Below are 22,170 nucleotides of genomic sequence, written 5' to 3'. Positions count from 1 at the left end.
GAATAGATGACAGAGGTGGAGAGCAAGGAAGGTAAGGAAACGAAAACACAATAAATAAAAGAGAGGGAACTGAATGTGAGAAAGCGTCATACCTAGGGGAGCGGCAGACAGTGTGTTAGCAAGCCTGTGAGAGGACACCAGGAATGAAGATGGCCAGAAAAGATGGGTAAAGAAAAGATTTGTCTAACATTCATTCATTCATTCATTCATCTTCTAACCGCTTCATCCTCTTGAGGGTCGCGGGGGGGCTGGAGCCTATCCCAGCTGACATCGGGCGAGAGGCAGGGTACACCCTGGACAGGTCACCAGACTATCGCAGGGCTGACACATAGAGACAAACAACCATTCACGCTCACATTCACACCTACGGACAATTTAGAGTCACCAGTTAACCTAGTCCCCAATCTGCATGTCTTTGGACTGTGGGAGGAAGCCGGAGTGCCCGGAGAGAACCCACGCTGACACGGGGAGAACATGCAAACTCCGCACAGAAGGGCTCCCACGCCCGGGATCGAACCGGCTACCCTCTTGCTGTGAGGCGAGAGTGCTAACCACCACACCACCGTGCCGCCCCGATTTGTCTAACATCAAAGCTTAAAAGTAAATATCTAATATTCATGTTTTAACCTAATGTTTCCACTCTAATCTTGGTATTAACGTGCATTTGTTTCCGAGCAAGAGCTGAATAGAACTTAACGACATAAATATCAAGTGTGAAGAGGCTGTCTGAATGATTATGCTGCATTTAAACCAAACTCTACAAACAAAATGCAGAGCACATGCTATTTAAATAATACAACAATGCTTGCGGAGAGAAATAAAAGATTCAACAAGATGTATGAAATACAAACAAGTGGCAGGCGGTAGCCGACAAACAATAAACACAAATTCGCCAGGAGTATCATAAACAGTGACTTATAAAAGGTGGACTCAGGATATGATTACATGAAGAACAATCAATAGTAGGTGTGACTTGTCAACTTGGTTGAACGGTGGTGGCGTGTGAAATCATCTCACTAGTCTGTAAACTCTCCTCTTGCCAATTTTGTTAGCTGGCCAGGTGAAGGTTTCAAATGTAAACATCAATAAACATGGAGGAAAAGATGGAGAAGATGGGCACCAGGTGAGCTAGTCTCCAGCTAGCTATTGTTCAGGCACTGGATAAAAAAAAGCAGGAGACCTCCATGCCTGCATCAGTTTCCACTAGAATATCAGGAACCACAATATCCTTTGCTTCACTGGGGACTGGCTAAATCCTGGAATAGTGGACAGTGCCATTCAACTAGGTGACGCTCTATATTGTGTAAATCTGGCAGAGCGGAGGGCTGGCGAGAGGAGGGGAGACGGCATGTGCTTTATAGTGAATAAGGGCTGATGTGACAGTGGAAATGTGACATGTTGTCTTGTTCCTGTGCACCCTGCGCCACAGAGGGAATGAACACACAAGTCTCTGCCAGTGTTTGGGGGGACAAACCATGCGGCCATCTTGTTGAGGTCAAGATATGAAAACAAACCTGGACACATGCCACTACGGATGTGAGACATGAAGCCAATCAGACTCTACGTCACTGCTGACATCAATGAATTCATTGAGTCTGTGGTGGATTGAATTTACGAGACTGTACCCAAAACTACAGTTAAATCATTCACAACCAGAAACTATGGATTACTAGAACCATCTGGGATTTCTTAAAACACTGACAAAAGCAGCAGCCCACAGTGTGAGAGTGAATCTCAACATGGACACTTTAGATGTGTTTACATAAAAAATAGCTGTCTCAATTCTGAAGCCATCATTTCAGCATCATGTTATCATCTCATAAAGGGGAATCTTTCCACATTAAATGCTAGTGGTGAGTCATACATTTGCTTGCTACTGCAGCGATATGATATTGGGAACAGATGCGTGCATTGTAAAAAGTGCTGGGATAAAACTCCCCCACTCCTTGTCTTACTGCGTACAGGTGGGGACGGCAGAGGCAAGGAAGCAGAGGGAAAGCTCTGCCATAGCTCCGGAACTTCTGCATGGAATTATGCATGCATGAGTGTGTATGAGTATATACACCTTTTCTGCTCTGATCAGTAATTGATAATCAGGTAAGCGCATGTTTTTCTATGTAGATGTTTGAAACCTTTGAAACCTTTTCTGCATGTGTCGCCATCCTGAAGTGGGGGCCCTAACCCGCTATTTTTGTCTCATGGATCAACAGTGCCGCTCTCCGTGTTATGGATGTCAGAAACCATGGCCGTTGCCATGGTGATGCCACACTGAAATATAAGCCCGCCTGCCTGCCGATGCTTGCAGCAGCTTCCAAGCCGGGAAAAACGACAGGGGGGGGGGACAAGAGGACAGACTAGAGTAGAAGGGTCTGCGGCAGGATCCACCAGAATGCTAATCATCCTTTCTCGACAGTTTGTCCTTCATTATGCAGGAGACAATGCCCAGGACAACAAGAGAGGGCGTTAATGTGTACGTAAACACAGGCATGAGTACAAAAGCATTTCCATGCATGAGTGGGCTCATACACTCCACATGTACATATAGAGACAGAAACATACATACAAGGTCATATGCATGAACACACACATATACACAGTGCCACAAACGCAAAAAATGAACAATCCAGGCACACTCACATGTTTTAATACACACGTGTGCATTGACACCGCAACATGTGTCAGTGCTGCCAGGCTTAATCTGATGGCAACCAGCAGTCTGCCCCGCTGCTGAAACATCCACGCCATTAACAAATGCTCAATTATTAACGAGCCACAAAATGGATCTAATTGCTCACTGCAGCCCAACGTCTCCATCAGCATTCCCAGGACGTTCCTGGAGCAGCCGGAGTTATTCCTGCTCTCAGTAAGCTCTCTGGGAAAAAAAAGACACTGATATGCAGAATATTCTCGGTGCTGTTAGGATTTAGGGTTGGAGCGGTGTAGAGAATCAGGGAGGAAGTGGAGCTGCAATTACCATCCTGGCCAAGTCCCCTTTAATCTTATCACCATTTTTATTGAATTCAGCACATAAGGTTGTGTTTTATGTACAGTGCATATTGAAGTGCAGATCAGAGGCTAGGCATGGTTTGAAAAGGTTGGGGACAATGTCAAGGTCACAAGTCATTTCTGGTGAAAGCCTATCATCTGCACACTGTAATTAAAATAAGACTTGGGGGTCACTCTCCTCTCATTTTTGAGTCTCAAAGACTTAGCTCCCAACATGATCTCTGGCCCTTCTTTACTTTTCTTTGGGAGGGTATTAAATCAGTCATGTTTTATGAAGCATTCCACAAGGATCTATTGTCAGCCTCTTCACAGTTTCATCTTCTTGCTAATGCTAATAAAGGATGCAAAGGGGGATGCCCTAGTTTTGCTAATGGTAGCTCATTAAGCTTAGCTTGCTGGATTCAGAGCAGTGGGTTCACCCCCGGTGATGCAGAGTATTGACTTTGCCCATGTTTCCACTGGGTAAAGCATGAGCAAGATAATTTTACCCAAAATCTCAACCATGGCCATTTAACAACTTACAATATTTAGATGAACGCGTGTCCGTGACCACCACAGGGAATATGTGTGCATGCAGGAGTACCAACTTAAGTATACTACAGTAAGTGTCTCTCCTGAACACACACTTGCACTGATGATCGTCCCTGAGTGTCTTCACACTGTATGTGTATCTAAACTGAAAAAGCAGCTACAGAACCTCTCCTGTAAACAATGTGTGGGTACCCATGTTGGCCCTGAGTCAATAAGAAGACCCTCCTGTGTAATGGTTCAAACAACAAATGCGGTGGACTAGCAAGCACGGTGACAGTTCAATAACACCACGTTGTCATACCGCATACCCTTGGGTACAGCAGGTAGTTGCAGTGATGTGAACCCAAGGTCAATGTTATTCCCAATCCTCCACAGTGGGGAGGGGAAATGCAAGTGGGGAGGAGAGGAGATCCTGGTGATGACAGGGAGAGAGAGAAAGAGATGGAAAAAAGGAAAAGACAACAGACAGAAGGAAGTCACAGGGGAGGGGTGGCCTAGCATGATGTGAGAGCTCACAGGAAACTGGGTAACTAATGGTCCTTCTCCTTGCGCCAATTACTGTTAGTCAGTCAGAGCTAGTCTCACTGGCTCCTGAGCCCTATGGAGACCATCCACCATGGTCCCATTCCTCACCCACTCACCAAATCATCTCCATTTCAAGTGAGCGTTCAGACCGAAAATAGCAACTTGTGTTAAAAAACACAAGGGGCCATGTTGGCGGGGGCATGTTTCTACAGGTAGCGGAGAGAAAATGAAATATGATCCAGTAAGTCCAGCTTGACTAATTTGTTGCCCCCGCTGTGCCAATGCAGCAGCCTCATTGAAATGAATGAGGTGGTGGTGTTATTTGATGCAGCGACAATGTCCATCTGAATGCAGCCTAACTCTCCTCTGTCTTTGGTAACAGTGCAATATGTTTATCCATGTTGTTTATTACCGTAATTTGTCCGTAATGTTTTTTGTTTTCTCCTGCCCTCTTTCTGGGTTTTTGGGTTGCCTTCTGGTTTCTGGTCCCACCTGACAAGCATAGAGACCCAGAGGAGCTCCAGGCTGCCTTTCCCACAGCTGGGCCCCAAGGGTCCACTGCTGCTGGTGCTGGAAATCTGGCAGGCCGGGCAGGCATGTGGAGCCTCTGCCTCAGCCCAGGCATGCAGATCCACGACCCCAGGGGGGATGCAGACTCCTGCACTGAGTGGTTAATATATTCACAACTCTCCCCTGGCCGGGGGCTTAGAGTCTGAGAATACTCCACGAGGACCCGACTGCATACACTGACAACATTCACCAATGAATATGTTAAGCAAGGCTTTGCTACACCCTTTAGGCAGGCTTAAATATATAAGTGGCTATCATCACAAAGGAAATACGGCTTTGTCTAGAGTTGTACAAATGTGCTAAGTATACCTTCAGAGTACGCCACAAGGAGCACAAGAATGTAAATAAGTCTGCTAAGATATCATTCATCTCTACACCAGTTTCTTCCTCAGATCTCCCACAGGAATCTTTCCATCAAGGACTAAGACGGAAAAAAAATAACCTCAGAAAAGCTGACCTTCTCATGGCACTCTTAGATTAGCGCTATTTATCACTTCACAGGGTTTCCATTTAATTGAAGACGCGGAAAAGTCAAAACTGGGTGCCAGACAGTGTCAGCCACCCTTCCATCCCCCGCAGGACCTTGGCAACAAGCAAGCAAACAACATGAAAATCCATTCAATTCGATCAAAAGGAGTCTCCATAAAAACCGAGCATTACAGCCTTTCACTGCAGTGACCTTTTGATAACCTCTGTTTAGTACAAGGGTCAATGAGGAGCCAACCAATGCTGTCGATTTCCGGAGACTTTGGTCTCATGGGAGCCAGTTAACAGTCTCACGGCCTACATGCAGACATATAGGGGACTTAAAAGACAACTCATTAGTGAACGTCTCCACTTGGCTGTATCCATAGTGTGTGGTCTTCAAAGACAGATGATTTAATCTGAGCTGCAGTGGAATAATAGCTCCCGCTTGTCAAGTTGTTAGCAGCAACAGTAAAGTAAACATAATCTCTCCTGTTTTTATTTGTCAGCCTATTAAGGGAATAACGTATAGCAACGTAAAATAGATTTTTCAATAATGCTGTTGTTACTTCAACACACTCAGTGACATGGACATATCCAATAAACAGGTATGAAAGCAAAACCCACCTAAGGCCTTAAAGTGACATCAGAGGACACATTATTGTTAGTCTATAAAGCAGCCAAACATACTTTGATAAATTCAGATTTATCAAACCTCAGCTGCAGTGTATTTCATTACTAACAGCACGGTGTCACACACAGATACAGTTCCCAATATCCCTCACTGCACCAGCTCTATAACCTGTTTTACCATTACCTGCCCTCAGTCTAAGGTGAGCCAATCTTTGTCTAACAGTTTAATAGATTGAGGTATGAATGTGTCCCGCGGCCTCTTATGTTTAACCAGTGGAACACAGAACCATCTACTTAACAGCATGAGCTAATATTCTCAAAAACAAAAACAAAAATAAAAAGACTAGGCTCAAAGCTGTTTTAATTTATGCAGCTCGAAATCTTCCTGACTCAAGCATTTAACCCACCGTCTTAGTGTTAATCTGTACAGAAAGACAGATGTACTAAACAGTGAAGCTGTACTTGCATAATATTTTATACTACAGAAATATTAAAAAAAAAAAAACATTAAAACTCAATCTGCCACTTTAACCAAAGTGACTAAATCCTCTGAGGAAATAAATATGCAGTTGTGCCTTTCTAATTCAGTTTGCATTCCCTTAATACCACTGACAGTTATGTGCTAATATGTCATGCTGAAAACACACTTCACACACCATCAACCTCTAATGCCAAAGCTACAGTATGTTCATTTTAGCCAATTGGGCGCACAGCTAGACTAATCCTGTACCAATCTCAGGGAATCTGAGCCTACTCTAACCAATCACAGCGAAGCAGAGTTCATTTCTATTCTACACCACGCCACCTCTCCAGCAAGGAGAAAGTGATGCCAAGTGCCTCTTTTCCAGCAGGCCTTGCCAAAGTCTCACATCCAAGCTGGCAAATGTCCGGCCATGGGATGAGCGCAGGAGGCAGTGATGGCTCACATCCTGACCCAAAAATAACAAGCACAACAAAGATGCTCGCGATACAGCCCAAGGCGGACATTTTGTTTGCCTAAACTCCAAATACACAGGCAATTTTAGCAAGAATCTGTGTCACTGGGATTCTCCCAGCTGGGGCAAATCATGTTACAGCAACATAAATAAAGCCACAATCAAGCGCAAGTTTAAACGACATGAGAAAAAAACATAGAAATGCACACTGACCTCCAAGCTGTACTCTTCCACAGTCCTCTTAAGCGGGTCCACAATCTGCCAGCAAATGAGGATGCATAAGTCGATTAGTAGCATCCCGCCAACGATGATCAACAGCTTCTGGTCCTTTATGATCTGGAGCGGGAAAGGAAGATTAGATGCTCATATTAGCCCAATAGCACACACCTGCGAGTGTTATGCAACTGTGTGTGTGTCTGCAGAGGCATTTCAAACAACATTTCTTATTGACCACTATAATTATGTGATTCTCATCCTATCTCAGGACCTGGAGCCCTGCTGGTTTCACCCTAACATCTAATCAGGGTCTGATTACAATGCATTTAGCTGCAATTAACCACCTACTAGGATAGAAAACCAGCCAAACTGAAAGTCCAAAAGACTGAGATCGGGCTTAGAATTTGTGACTGATACTCTTTTACACCATATATATAGAACAGCTGTGCACAGGGTTGCAATGAGGTGCTGATGACTGGAAGTATTCTTAAAATTAGTTAAGTTGCACATACTCATACTCCTTAATGCATTTCTATTTTATTCAGATCACGTTTTTGGCCTTGTTCGAGATTCTTTTACACTGTCGCATATTGGTAGACTGCACTCTATTGGCCCAGGACGAAGAACCACTGGTGGACATTCATCCTGTGAAAACAATGCCACCAGCAAGCCCTGATTTTGTTACCTTGCGGCCAGAGAATGTGGAAAAGAGCCACCAAACAGGAGCCATCGCTGTTGACCACTACGGCTCCTCTTTTGTACCATGAACTTTAGAGGGATGAAAGCCGTGACCTGTTTGTGATCTTTATTTATAATAGCGTTTGACTGTCTGAAACGGCAGATCAAAGGAAAGGTCAGGGAACACAGGCTGGGCTCCGTTTGGAGAGTATCGCATAGCCCAAATGCAGCACGGTGGTCTCACACAGGTCTCCATCTGCCGGTGGGCTCAGGATGAGATGCATGAGGGGGTTGTTTTTTGATCTGGTGTCTTTTGATGGTGCTGGCATTGAACAAATATAGACAAGGCAAGACGAAGGGACATTTCTTGTAGAAATGCTTCAGTGCTTCAGGGGAGTTTAGAGGAAGACAGAGGCAGAGCAGAGAAAATGGCTGCTTCAAAGCCAGTAAAAAATATTTGACACCAAGATGGGCGAAAACAAAAATAACTGTATATTAAATAAAATGAAGTCTGGTCAGTGTTGCTACTATTTTCAGTGTGAAGTAGCTACAGCCTGCAGGAAAAGGTGCTAGTTGTTGCTCGATGATATTTAGTTCTAATTTGCAGATCTATAATGTTAGAGATTTTAAAACCCTAAAGAAACTGACTGTAACTAGATATAACATTAAATTTCTTTTTCAAGCAGCTCCTCAATCTACCTCTAATGTTAACATATTTCTGAAGGCTATTGTGTCGACTCTGTAACTTAATTATCATGAATAGGGAGATAATAATGCACTGGAATGAATTCACCATTGTTAACTCTGTCTATCTGACAAAATAAAATCAAACTTAAATAGTAAAGTTAAAGCATTTAGAAAAAAAACAATGGGGATCAGTGATTAGTCACTGAGCGCGCACATTCATGTCTCTGTCAGGCTGATGATTGGTTGAATAAACGTGCTGTTGTTCTGTTCCACCCACTGAAAGCATTCAATCCAGAGCCATATTAGTGCACATTCACTGAGAATTACAGGGAGACTCCTCAAGGAGAAGAATCAAACTTTTATTACACATAACTTATTTCACATTTGCTTAAACTGTCACTATGTTTACTTTAGGACTACATGAAACAGATAATCTGGCAAAAAAACCCCATCATGTTCCTCTGCCTACTTTGTTGCCTTGTAGCGCTTCTAATTTCCATACAGCATGTAAACAAAAACCTGTGGTCAAACTGCCAAACTTGGCAGCACTGATCAAAAACACATCAAAACTCTGCAACTGCATTGCCTATTTCTGACCTCAAATGTTTTCAGAAACATATTTTTAGTGTACTGTTTAGCTGTAAAATGAGAAAGTTTGTGTGGCTGGTGAGCGGTACGTTGGTCAACTATCATTTAGCAGCTAAACAGTACACTAAACTTCATTTCTGAAAACATTCGAGATGGGAAATACAGAATGCAGTAAGAGAATCTTGATTAATATTTGATCAGCACTGTCTAGTTTGAGAGTCTGACCACGGTTAGAGACTCCTCGGCTCTGATTGGTTGTGTTTGGTGTGCTTCGGTAGATTCTAGAGGAGGAGGGACATGATTTTTTAACAGACTATTGGTCTCTTGTAATTCTTTAAGGATACAGTGACAGTTTCAGTAAATATGACACAAACCTATTTTCAGAAAAGTTACCAACTGTAGCTTTACGATCTGACCAAAAAGTTGCTAGATATGTTGCTAGCTGCTTTTTTGGGAAAAAAAAGTGTCACTAACAGTGTCTTAAAAGTCACCAAATCTGGCAAGAAAGCCCATGAGCCAGTACTAGTAATAAGTAAAAGTAAAATTCTGTTATTCTAACAAGTAAATAGTTGTAACAAAAATATGCAAGATGTGTGATAATTTGGAGAAATTTACATAAAAAAGCTCTACACCACCATCTGCTCAACTGTGATATGTTACGGAGTCTGTTAGGAAAAAGTATGTAATGACTCTAAATTACCTAATGTGTTATGTACTGTTTTCTTTCCCCAGTAATATTGGCACTCTGACATACCAGTTGGGATCCAGTGATTTTGTCTCTACTGATGACTTTGTTCTCCCTGCTGTGCGTGTGTATCTGCCGCTGAATTGTACAACACTTTGTGCTACATTCTGTGCTTGAAAGGTGCTATATAAAGTTCATTCACTGTTGGAGAGAAAGACCAAATAATGGAAACATTGAATACACACATGACCCGGACATGATTGAGAATAAAAAATAGAAATAAAAATGTCTCTATTCTCCACAAGTCTAGCCGCTGCCCATGAGATGTGGGTCAGTGCTTTGAAAGACTGAAGTACACTCCGAGTTATGAGTACTATTTTCAAGGTCCAGAATGAGGTCTATTTCCCTCTACTGTGTAGCGCAAAGGCCAGGGCCGAGCTGTGTCTGCTGTAATACTGTAACATATTCTGAGTTTAAATGCAGTAGCCAAACCTCAGGGTGTCGTAACAACAACAGTATACTACTTCTGATCTACTAAGATCAGTGAAGTAGTGTGACACCTTAGAAGTTGCTCATGATGTTATTTTTCAGACAACCTCGGTGTTGTGTGTGTGCACGGTCAGTTTGTGTGTTTATGAATATGTATTTATGCAAGCATGTGTAATGAGCTAATGAGGTACTGTGTGTTTGTTTCGCTTTGTCCTGTGTGCTTGTTTGTGTGTGTGCGTGCACGCACATGTATCCAGCTATGTGTCACAAAGGAGTACTCAGTAAATTACTGTGATAGCAAGACTGACAAATAGCTGCTACGGGGGTAAAGGGTTGTGTTTTGAAAGTGTGTATGCTTATCTGTGTCTGTGGTGTGTGTTTGTGTGTATTTGGAGAAGGAGGACATTGATTGACAGCCACCCCCCCCCCGCCACCACCACCACCAACGCTGTCTCCGGCACTGAGCTCTTTAAGAAGTGAAGGAGTGCGTCCGTAGCCTGCCGAGTGGAACCCTTATCGAACACACCCCTGATTTACAATCTGTGCTCTCCCAGTGTCCCAGGCTGTGGAGGAAGGAGCGAGGGATGCAGTTCCAGCCCTACTGTTTGAAGAAAAGATGGCTAACACTTGAGCTTGTCCCTCCCCTGACAGCCGTTGACAGAGATTTCAGGGCACCAACAGCAACTATCACTCTACTGAAGCCAAAGCACCTGAACTCAATCAGTATGGAGGGAGTGTGCTGCATGTGTGTGTGTGTCCTGCAAACAGACCCAGGCCATGAACCAACAGAGAATACAACTTGAGGTTTAAGGGCTGAAATATGCAGTAGGGGTAAATACTGCATCTGAAGAAACATTGGTTTTGTCTCTGTTAGCGCGGGGAAGAAGGTGGGAGAGGGCGGACTGAGCAGAGATAATTGGCATTGAAGAGTTAGAGCAAAGATGCTGAGCTTGGAGACGCAAAACTGTTTTGTATTCCTCAAATCTCAATAAGACAATGAATTTGAAAGGCCAAGTCATTTATTTGGAAACAGCTGGAAAAAAGTGGCGATCTTGCGTTGACTCAACCGTAGAACTGAAGTGGAAACTCAAGATAAAGTGGAGATCTGTCATGCCTCCTTGTCTTCTAACCTGTAATCTGGATTATCTTTATCTTCCAACATCTTTTGGCCTCTTTTGCCAGCTTCCCCATTTTCTTCTCACAGAGTCCAACCTACTTTCTTTGCCATTTCTGCCACGTTGTTTGTCTTGTCCCTTGTTCTGCCCTGCTTTGCCTTCCTCCGTCTGTCTCTCCACCCTCCCTTCTGCCACTACTTCACTACATCCCTCCAACCTCTCCGACTCTTTGATCCATCCCTCACTCCTCCCTCTCTTCCTGCTCTCTCTCTCTCTCTCTCTCTCTGGCAGGCCACCCACACTTCCTCCAATATGCAAGAGGGTGAGGGAGAGAGAGGGTGGGAGAGAGACAAAGAGAGGGGGAGAGCGAGATCTATAAATACAAAAAGGCCAAGCACAGTTACAACACTCGGTGAGCTCGGCGCCACTTTATATAACCAGGCCAGTGAAACAGATTGTGTCAGATGTTTAAAAAGCCATTTGTATTTCTGAATCTTTTTTTTTTTTTCTCACAGAGAAGATTCTAAAAGCAGGTGCCAGGGGCTGCCAGTCTTTCAGAGTGTTTGTTAAAAAGCATGAGTGTGAATACAAGCACCCACACACCAGTGCCGGGCTTTCAAAAGACATGTGAGGCTTCCTGGTTAAGACTGTCAGGTCTACATGTTTTAATGGAGATGTTTGTGATTATATGAAGTAGTAGTTCCTACAGATGTGCACGATGTGGTAAGAAATAAACAGTTCAGAACCGAGATATGTATCAAAAAATAAAAATAAAGAAAGAAAAATGAATGAAAAATCAAAGCGCATTTGTCAAGAAGGCAAACAAACTAATTCTACAATAAATAGCACTGCTATATATAACCTCTTAGTCACTCATATTTTTCAATACCTTCTTCTTCATCTTCACATTCTTAAAGATGGCGTGCACCCTCCAGGTCTTGGCAAACATGGCACCGAAAGCTGTTGTGTATCCAACGATGAGGATCCATGTCCGAACCTATCAAAACAACAGGCACACACATAATTTTGTCATGTCTCAAAGTGGTGATCAAGGCTTAAAACAACATCTGATCTGACAGGTATTTGCATTTCTCTCAAGAAGTTCATTCAAAATAGCTTCTTGAAGGCTTCTAAAAATAAGAAGCTGTCAGATTTATTTTTCCTCTCCAAGTGTGGAGCTCTGGGAGAACGTCCTGGACCATGGAAGCTGTCACACTCCTGAGAGCGTTTCATCTTAATGAGAAACAAAATGTAGACCTCTTACTGCTCTGGCACAAAGGACACTGCTGACGTGTTTTAAAAGCTTAGAATTTGAATAGAGACTATGAACTCTAAAATAGCTACAGAGTGCTTCTTTTTACGGTATATGTTAGACTGCTGTGTGTGGTACATGTTTGTTTTATGTGTACTTCTGTGTGTGAGCCCCTTCTGCCCCACACACACATTGTAAAGCTTCAAACATTTACACCTGGCTCTCTTCACCTGCCACTCTAGAGAGAAATAAAGCAGGGCAGGGACAGAGCACTGGGTAAAGAAGACACCAAAAAAACAATTACACCATCTATTCTCAAGGAGACCAGCACATATTGATTGGCGGTGAATGGATCAACCTCTGTGGTCCTTTGCTGAAGAACCTCGTCTGAAGTGACAAGCTCTGTTTTAGCTCTGCAGCAAAGCTTCAGCCAGGTGGTGGCAGCTCGAGACGTGCCCTGCCTAACATTACTCTGGTGTGCATGTGTGTGTGTGTCTGGGAGAGGGGAGTATCTCAGTGGAAACCTGTTATCACTGTAATCAAAACTCTTTAATTAATCCAGCATCTACATAGTCACACAGTAATGCTACCTGGGGGGAGACACTTAATGTGCTCCATGCTAGCTAGAGAGCCAGAGAGAGAGATTCAATCAGTTTTCACTTAGAGTTGGACACAGAGTGCATGTGATTAGTGTTTCAGCAGTAGTCTCCATTTTTCAGCTCATGTTCACACCTCTTTTGTTAGCCAATGAGCAGGGTTCAATGGCACTACTGAAACAGAATAGAATGTCGGGGATACAACCCAAATGCTTTTCATAATTTTATGTTTTAGAGTGTTAAGTACTTATACCAGTACTGACAATAACTGTGATACTTAAAAATGAAATACTGATATCTTGTTAATAATACACATACAATAATATTGTGTAAGTAATCCACTACCTCTTAATCATTTCTGTTTCTTTCCGTTCTTGCTTTGTCTCCCTCCCCCAGTGCCATCTGGTTGCCTTTCCACTACCCATTAAGTGCAACTGCTACACTTGTACACTTCTGTACAGTTATGGTTACAGACTCTTTCTCCAACTCCCTGCACTTGTATTTTGAGTGTAATTGATTTGCAAAAAAAAGAGTCAAAATGCACATTAGACAAAATTAAAGATTAATTTGACTGATAGCATTTTTTTTTCCAATTTCTTTTTCTTGTGAACTTTTTACAGTTAACTTTTTTGGCCACAATAATTGTGTAGTTAAAATCAGACTTTGTGCTAGAACAAGTCCAGACCTTGAAATCAGCCCACTCCACCGAGCTGACTGATTCGCTTAGCACAGTGACATGACACAGCGGTTTCTTGTTTGAAATAAAAACCAATCCAATGAGCACCACAGTGGTAGATCTCAGCAACAACAAGTGCTTTAGATGAGACAGACACTGCTATTGAGGCTGTTCTAAATTGACATTTCTTCAAAGTATCACCCCAAAATCATAGTATGTTTTACTTCGCTCTGCTCCACCCCCTAAAACTCCAGCAAAACAAGTATGTTGTCATGGCTATACATCAATGTGGACTTAATAGGAAGTTAGATTCAGAAGGATATGTCTGCACGATAACTATGTTGTTGGACAATCTATCACTTCAGAAATAATTGTGATAAACAATATTGTCATTTTGAGACCACTTTATGCCACTGATATAACAGATTAACATGATAATGCTACAGTAAAACACCTTTTAAAAGAGCTATGAACTTAAAATTCTTAAGAATATTCAGATGGACGGCCCAGGAGCCGGGCGTTTTGCTTGTGGATATATGAAGTGGTAGATAAAGTTCTTGGAAGGTAAAACTACTGTACAAACGATAGACTTTTTGACTCGTTTACAGGGGCTGGCAAGCTAACAACTAACTAGGACTGTGCATCTTCCACTCAAAAACCACAAGTGCAGGCTATCAGTAAGCTACGCTGTGTCATCTCTGAAGCGTTGTTGTATGTGTCTTTGAACTCGTGCAAGTAGGCATGGGTGGGGAGGAAAAAAGGGAGAATCGCTGAACCCAAATCTTATCTCAGGAGACCAATGTTGGTTATTCTGGCATCATGTTGGCTAAAATTTTGGTGACATTTTTATGTAAACTCATGCAAAAACAATATCGAGGTCAGCAAAATGATTAAGGGTTATGTTCATATATCGTCAAACAGGCCTACCCCCTCCCCCAGTGGACAAAATGTCAGACTGAAAATGGAAACGATGTGTAACGAGTTGGTAATTCCATTTGATATTAGGCAAGAGGGAACTCACAGTGCAGAGAGTCTCAAACTCTTTGTCAGACACGAAACCCCCATCAAGACCAAACAGGAAGATAGAGGCGTAGGAGAGCATGCCTCCTAGGATGATCAGGTTGTTCATGTAGGGACTGGACATCTTGATTAGTCTGGTAGAAAAGATTAGATTACATTAGAATAGAATAGAATAAAACAGGTCCTCTTCATCAAAAATGCTTCAGTATGATATTTAGGTATGAAGGAGAGTGAAATAAGAAATAATGTACCTGCAGCAGTTAATCATCCCTTCACTTCAATACCATTCAATCTCCGCTGATTCTTCTCATCCTTCATTCATCCCCCTCTTCTTTCTCCCTTTGCACCAACCCCTCATTTACTTTCCCACTGCACCGTACGTTTATCTGTTTCACCTTCACTAGCTACCCTTCATCTAACCCCTCCCTTCATCCTCCCCTTCTCAAAGCTGTGCTTCACCAATGCTGACTGCTGACCTGTGGTTGCGGTTCTTGATGTTGAAGAACAGGAAGGCCCCTGCCATGAGCATGCCCAGTATGGTGATGGTGGACAGGATGCTGTAGAGGGGCACGTTGATGTGGCGCCGCTGCAGACGCACAAACGTACGATCCTTGGGAGGCTCCACGCCTATAAAGAGGACAAGTTGTGATATGAGACAAGATTTTGCTTAAGACGATATCTAAAAGTGAGTACGCCTCAAACATCATGTAGCACTGAAACTGCTTACTCAAATGTTTCATGGTATATCAATGAATCTAAAGTATTTGCACAACAGTGGTTTTCTGAACATTTTTGCTTTTTCCAGTGAGGTGTCTCTCTCCACTTTGACAGTTTAAGACCTGCCCCCTTCAAATCTTTTTCTCTTCAGCCACAAAATAATGACACTGCAGCAGACATCCAGTTATTTGAGTCCCATTTCCTGGCCCTCAGTTTCTCCTGGTTGAGTGCATGTATCTCAATGCACCACAGTCAAGTTATTGTGGTTAGACACTGCACTTTCTTATCTTTTGCTCTATTTTTCTCCCAGTAGTGTGCCAATCGATCGCAATGGAATCATCTTACACATCTCCACTTACTGTGGTCAGGGATGTGGAAACAAGCATCTTAGATGGTACTGTCCTAAAGTTTCTTTATGTGGGGCAAGGCAGAGAAGATGGGGGAAAGAGAGGGAGGGTGGTGAAGGGGAGGATAGCCGGGGGGATAGAACAAATTATAAAGTATGTCAACACAAGTAAATGCGGGAGGGGTGAAAAATGGACTGGTAAATAATTTAGCCAATGGAGGACAGTTTTGAGTGGTAAAGGAGAGTACCCAGTCCCTACACTGAGTGGTGGTGGTCGTGTCTGAGTATGTATGTGTGCTGGAGAGAGTTTAGGTTCAAGTGGACAAGTGAACAACAGAAGTGAGTGCTAAGGTGGTAAGTGATGGGCCTTTAACATATATATAAACACGCATCGGATGCACCAGCACACTTTTTTCTTCTTCTTCAATGAGTTTTACGTCACTGTCTCAGTGCTCACGGGGTCACACACAAATGCAGGGACATACATACATAGAGTATCTGGCCTTCGTCATACCTTGGAACATTATGGAGTTGTTGTTGAGGTCCAGCACATCAGCAATTGCATTGTACTCTCCCACCTTCACCTCCTGGCCCTCTGTTAAAAGGAAAGACACACATATATGTACACATTAAAATAAATGCATGTCCTCAAACTGTCCAAACTGGCTACTGGATGCCAACAACATTTTGTCTATTTTCTGGACTGGTTTTACACTTCAAAAGCAATTGCCAATTTGCCATGTCTAAATGAAAAGTTAAGGCGTCACCACAGTTATTACAACATGACTGAAAATAACATGACAGGAACATTGATGTCTGTACCAAATATCATGGCAATCCATCTGATAGTTTTTGGGACATTTCACTCAAAACTGCAAATATGAAGCTCATGGCGGCTGTAGAGGAAAGTTTGGGGATCACCACAGTCCTTAGTAGTGCCAAAAAATCTATTTATGGATACATATTGATTCTGAATACTTGAAATGGCTTCAATACTCATTTTCAACAGAATCAATGAACCAGCACCAGCTACGCTTTCTCACTCTCGCTTATTGTTAGTCATTTTGTTGTTCACTGCTACTAACCAAGACAAGAAAGTTCATGTTATAGCCTTGTTATGTGTATTTTTGAACAAAAATGTAATTTTTTCCCTGTGGCATTTAAAATGGTATTGAATATCTACATTTTTAAAGGTATTATACTGTAGTAAGACAATTCCAATATTGTGACACTAGTCCTTACATGACATCTGAAAAACATTTATGTAAAACTTTGTCACACCCCAAAGCTATGGAACGCAGTACCCATAGATATCAAGGAAGCCACCTCGCTAGATATTTTTTTTTTTTTTTTTTTTTTTAAAAGAAAAGTAAAAAACGAATCTGTTCACTTTAGCCTTTATCTAGCTCCAACTTTCCTGATACAGGTCTGAAACTCCTTTTTGTTTACGCTTTTACTTTCTATTTATGCTTCACACTGCTGCAACTCTTTTCAAATCTTACTTGATTTTATGATTTATAGTTTTACAACTCCATGATTTTATGAATCAGTTAATGACAAGGGATCAATCTTGAAGCCTTTGCAGGGACTTTATTGAAGACACAAATACAAACTTCACATACACCAACAATGAGACAACCTTGCAGAGCAGTTCACCCAACATTCTTATACCCCTTCTCATACAAACATCATATCTAACATTCCGTGTGTGTGGGTGTGTTGCCGTTTCCAGAACTTGGGCTTATCTTCATCTTAATACTTGGCGTTCTACCACAATTTGCACTGCCAATGGCATCTATTTCCCCATCACAATGTTTCCCCATCACAATGTTTGCCAGGTCACTCTGCTTTAAGACCTCTTCCCAGAGCGAGACCACTCAGGGTTGCTGAATGTTTTGCTTCTAACTTGACAGTTTGGTAAACTGTTTTACAGTAAATGTCCTATTGCCTTGTCTGTTTAATGTCCTTAATGCTTACTTTCACGTGAGGCACTCAGTGCTTATACTGCCCTTATTGTAAAGCACCTTGTGCTGCATTTCTTGTATGAAAGGTGCTATGTAAATTAAGTTTATTATTATTATTATTATTATTATTATTATTATTATTATCCAGATATTGAGATATTTTGGTCTGGATCAAAACAATGGACCGACAGACTGATAGACCAACTTTGCCATCCCTTGAGCCATGTTGCTCGCAAGGCTAAAAATGACATTAAGGTTGGCATTACAGCCAACAGCCCAACAATTTGCTTTATGGTTACACCAGTTTTGGAGTCTTTCAGCTTGATTCTCCAGCAAAATATTTCTGGTGGTTTACTTAATTATGTAATATAGTACAGAAATAATGGATCAGTGATATAAGTGTAGAAAGTGGCTTGAGGGGTTTATGAAATGTAGCACCAGTGATTCTCACTGGGAGAAAATGTAACAGAGACTACTGTGACTGAACAAGCAAGTCTAATTCAAAACACCTATTGAACAGAGAGAAGAATGGCCTGGCTTTGCTGTGAGCTGTACAGTCTGGCACAGTGATACAACCTCACAGAGAGCTTTACATCAGAGGAAGATCTTACAATATTCAGTAGTAATATAACAAAATATGTCCCTGACATCATATTCTCAATTTGTAACTTTCAGATAAAGCTTAATATTAACAGGAAATGGTTTCCTGTTTTTCACAGTCTTTATCAGCTTATTTAACCTCAAGGAAAACTAAAGGGCAATAAAGAGCAGATATTGTAGAAACAAGGTAATAGATGAAGACATGAAAAACCCTCAAATGTAGCAAGAGCAGACTTTGGATGTACATTATGAGAAGAATATTCAACTGATGTGGAAGAAAACAGTACATAAATGCAATGTGACCTCTGTATTTATATTGCAATACTCATTAACGTTAATATTTCCTGGATATAGTTGAGGGATTGTGTGCTGCTGTACATCCCAGCCTGCAAACACCACTGCCTCTGTGGAGTTCTGCTCAAATACAGCTATTTCAGGATTTAGTGTTTTCTCTTTTAGAAACAACGATGAGTCCCTCAGGTGTAATACTGAAGGAAGCATGACCTTGTCAGACAAGCCTGGGCCTTCGCTCTCCCTCACTCATAAAGATTACTCACTTAGAGTGTACACCGGGGAGGAGAGAGGAAGGGGATGAGAAGAGGGGACAGATTATTCTGATTCTTTCTCTGTAAGCACTACAAACAACCTGCAATTTCTTCTGGTGTGCATGCACAAATCTGTCGCTGCTTTTGCTTGTTATCACTGTTATAGGCCCATTGAACTCCTCAGCAGCATTGTCCTTGACTAGGAAAATGACAGATAACATCAGCTATTGCTGCATCACAGGGCACTGCGTTACCGTCTCCTCTACTCTCTGTGAATCACCTCATTTGATCTCCAATTCTGGCATCAAAGCATCAGCCCATGTTGAAAATGTTAGAAAGGCTATATGTGACAATTTCAGAACAGTAAATTTTATGTGCATACACAAACAGGATTTGTATTTCTCAAACTTCTCTGTGCTGAACGAGGATCAATAACCATGTTTCCCTTGACCACGTCCTTTGTTAGAATCTAAACAGCAGAGGGGATTGTATATCTCTCTTCCTTTGAGATGCTAAAACACTATCCCAGCACTCTATCCCCACAGGGAATATTGATGGCTTCAGTGGGATGGTAAAACTCAACCTATCGCTCAGCCTGTGCAAAGACATATCACACCTTTTTTGTTTGATTACTCATTTTAAATAACTTAAAACATCTGTAAAATCAGTGGTGAATTTCTTAACTTATAAACATGTGCGCCAACACCACACTACAATATGTTTATGAAAACATGTGAGGGGAGAAACAGGCAGTGCAGTAACAGAATCTTGATTCATGTTTGATCAGCGCTGCCTAGTTTGACAATTTGGCTGCAGCTCATGAGCAGTGATTGACAGCTGCATTAGAGACTCCTCGGCTCTGATTGGTTGTTTTTGGTTGTCTGGCAAATGTCATGGGAAGCTGGAGGAGGAGGAGAAGGGACAGGATTTCATGTTCTTCTATCAGAATGTAGTGACAGCTTCAGTAAACACAGCAAAAAGTTATTTTCAGAAAAGTTACCAATTGTAGCTTGAACAGGACACAAGGAGAAAAAAACATTGAATACAGGACACACTGTCAGACTGCGAAGAAGTAACTATCACCTCTATATTGTCAGTGTTATATTACTATATATTATTGTTAAACATTTACTGTACTAATGGAAGGATTGTAATGTAGTTGGGCATGGTGAAGTATTTTAATTGTTGTGAAGATCACTTACGGCATGTCAAGACAACTGCACATTAACTACGTAACTGTAGTTGTCAAATACATGTACTGGAGTAGGCTATAAAATACAATACATGCCTCTGGAACGGAGTGGACTAGTATACAGTAGCAGAATATAAGTACTCAAGTAAAATACCACAGCTTAAAACTAGGGGTGTAACAATACATGTATTTGTATTGAACCGTTTGGTACAAGGCTTTGGTTAAGCACGCATTAAAAAACGGACTATACGATAAATTATCCCATACATTTGGAAAATGAAATATACAGCTTAAATTGTGTGAAATATAATGTTCTCTGTGCCCACATGATGTAACAGGCATCATGCTTCCACCCTCAAACCAAAGCATTCCACTCCTGTGAGACACTCTAGGAGGCAGCTACGCTAAGCTAGCAAATTGTGGTTAGTAATGCCATTACCAGAACAGAAATAGAAAATCCACCAGTAACCTACAGGTCCAGCATTTGGAGCCACTTTGGTTTGTGAATTATGATGGCGATGGCAAGAGAGTGGTACATAAAAAACAACGGTATGTGACAGTAGGTTACACCGACGCCTTCACCCCAGTGTGTCAGTTGTTGGAACTAGACAAAAACAAGGAGCACACTCGACATGGTAACATCATGCCCGAAGCATTTAGGCAGCCTGTCCCAATTGATCCAAACAGGGCAGAAGAAATCACAGTCGGGATTGGTATATTTGTTGCTGCAAATATGAGACCAGTTTCACTGCAGAGGAAAACACAGCCTTTATGAACATGCTTAATGTTGTTGAGCCCTTTTACAATATTCCTTCACATGCCGATTTCAGCTAGACCGTAATTCCTGTTATGGATAAAACAAAAGCCCAAATTATGATGTTAGTTTTAATACATTTTGTCTAACTTGCAATATATAATTTATTTGGACGTTTCGTTACTAGACCTTCATCAGGCAGTTTCAACGGTTTTTCGTTCATGAGAAGCCATCTTAAATAGGGAGCGGTCGTTTCTTCACAACCAATCCCATTCCCACGTGGAACACAGAGGGACAAAATCATCATTGGGTTATTGAAACACACAACAAACAGAGACAGCAAAAAACAAAGCTCTCTGCGTGACATCAGTCTAAAGTAAACCCCACATGTCTAAAGGGGAATACATAAAGTGAATCAATTACAAATAAATATTTTTTTCTAAATATTTCTACAACAAATATAACAGAAGGTCTAGTACTGAAACGTTGTAAATAAATTATATACTGCATTGCAAGTTACACAGTGTGCGGGAGTCCTTTTGCAACTTTTGGTCTTCTCTCTCCAACGCACCTGTCTTGTTCAATAGATGTGTGAAGTGTTTCCTTTGTTCTTAGTTTAAATACATTTGTAAAGACAAGGAAATTTCTGACATATTCATTTGTTTACACTACAATCATATGTTTAATATTTTAAAAGAAGCTATTTTTGCTTTATTTGCTGCTGAGAAGACACCCCAGAAGATACTCCCCCATCTGCTTCTCCAAACATGGAGTTTAAGATTGATAACATAGGTGTTATCAAGAAGAAGGTGCACATTAGGCAGACTAGGATTTTATATACTGTGCAGCAACATCATCCTGCAGAAACCCTTGTCAGGTCATGTGGGAAAATGTTTTATAAAACACATGCTTCAGCCACAATTAGATTTTTTTTGGATCTGAATACATAAAAACACCTCTCTGAAGCAACCATATGATATAAAGAAAACAAAGAAATAATGGAGCCATCTTTTAAGTACAGTACTGTAGTGAATGTGGTTATTTCAACCACTGGTTAGTTACTTCACTGTAAACCTGTGAATATTACTCCTCTTTGTAAATGACTTGTCCCTTGTCCTTTGGAGCAGAGACTCACACTGGTTTAAAAACTCAAATATCAAAGTGGTGATTGGCCGGACCTCATTCGCAGTGTAACTCTTATAAAATGCTGAATCCCAGAAATCTTATATCAACACATTCTGACCCGACTATGCAGAAGTATTTGTAATTGAGATTAAATTAATTTAGTTCTTTTCCACGCAGCACACATTAGTTTGTCTTTGATCAAGTTCATTTTATTTTGTTTTATGTCAGATCTGTGAAATTCTAACATGGAAAAAAAAAAC

At 41.6% G+C, this 22,170-nt stretch overlaps 1 protein-coding gene across 2 annotated transcripts in view; it reads right to left on the bottom strand.

Moving 5' to 3' along the window:
• gabbr2 (gamma-aminobutyric acid (GABA) B receptor, 2) overlaps window positions 1–22,170 on the bottom strand; it is a 228,969-nt gene that overhangs the window by 60,550 nt on the left and 146,249 nt on the right. For both annotated transcript variants that reach the window (XM_049603071.1, XM_049603070.1), the window contains exons 9-13: window positions 16,245–16,325; window positions 15,144–15,294; window positions 14,669–14,801; window positions 12,013–12,120; window positions 6,879–7,001 (exon numbers count right to left, since the gene is read on the bottom strand). In XM_049603071.1, coding sequence (XP_049459028.1) covers window positions 6,879–7,001; window positions 12,013–12,120; window positions 14,669–14,801; window positions 15,144–15,294; window positions 16,245–16,325 — 596 coding nt within the window. The remainder of the gene's footprint in view (window positions 1–6,878; window positions 7,002–12,012; window positions 12,121–14,668; window positions 14,802–15,143; window positions 15,295–16,244; window positions 16,326–22,170) is intronic.

This window comes from Epinephelus fuscoguttatus, linkage group LG17, assembly GCF_011397635.1.
Source record: "Epinephelus fuscoguttatus linkage group LG17, E.fuscoguttatus.final_Chr_v1".
In the NCBI taxonomy this organism is placed as follows: Eukaryota; Metazoa; Chordata; class Actinopteri; order Perciformes; family Serranidae; genus Epinephelus; species Epinephelus fuscoguttatus.
Note: the sequence above shows the minus strand (reverse complement) of the source record. Positions and strands in the feature narration are given on the sequence as shown.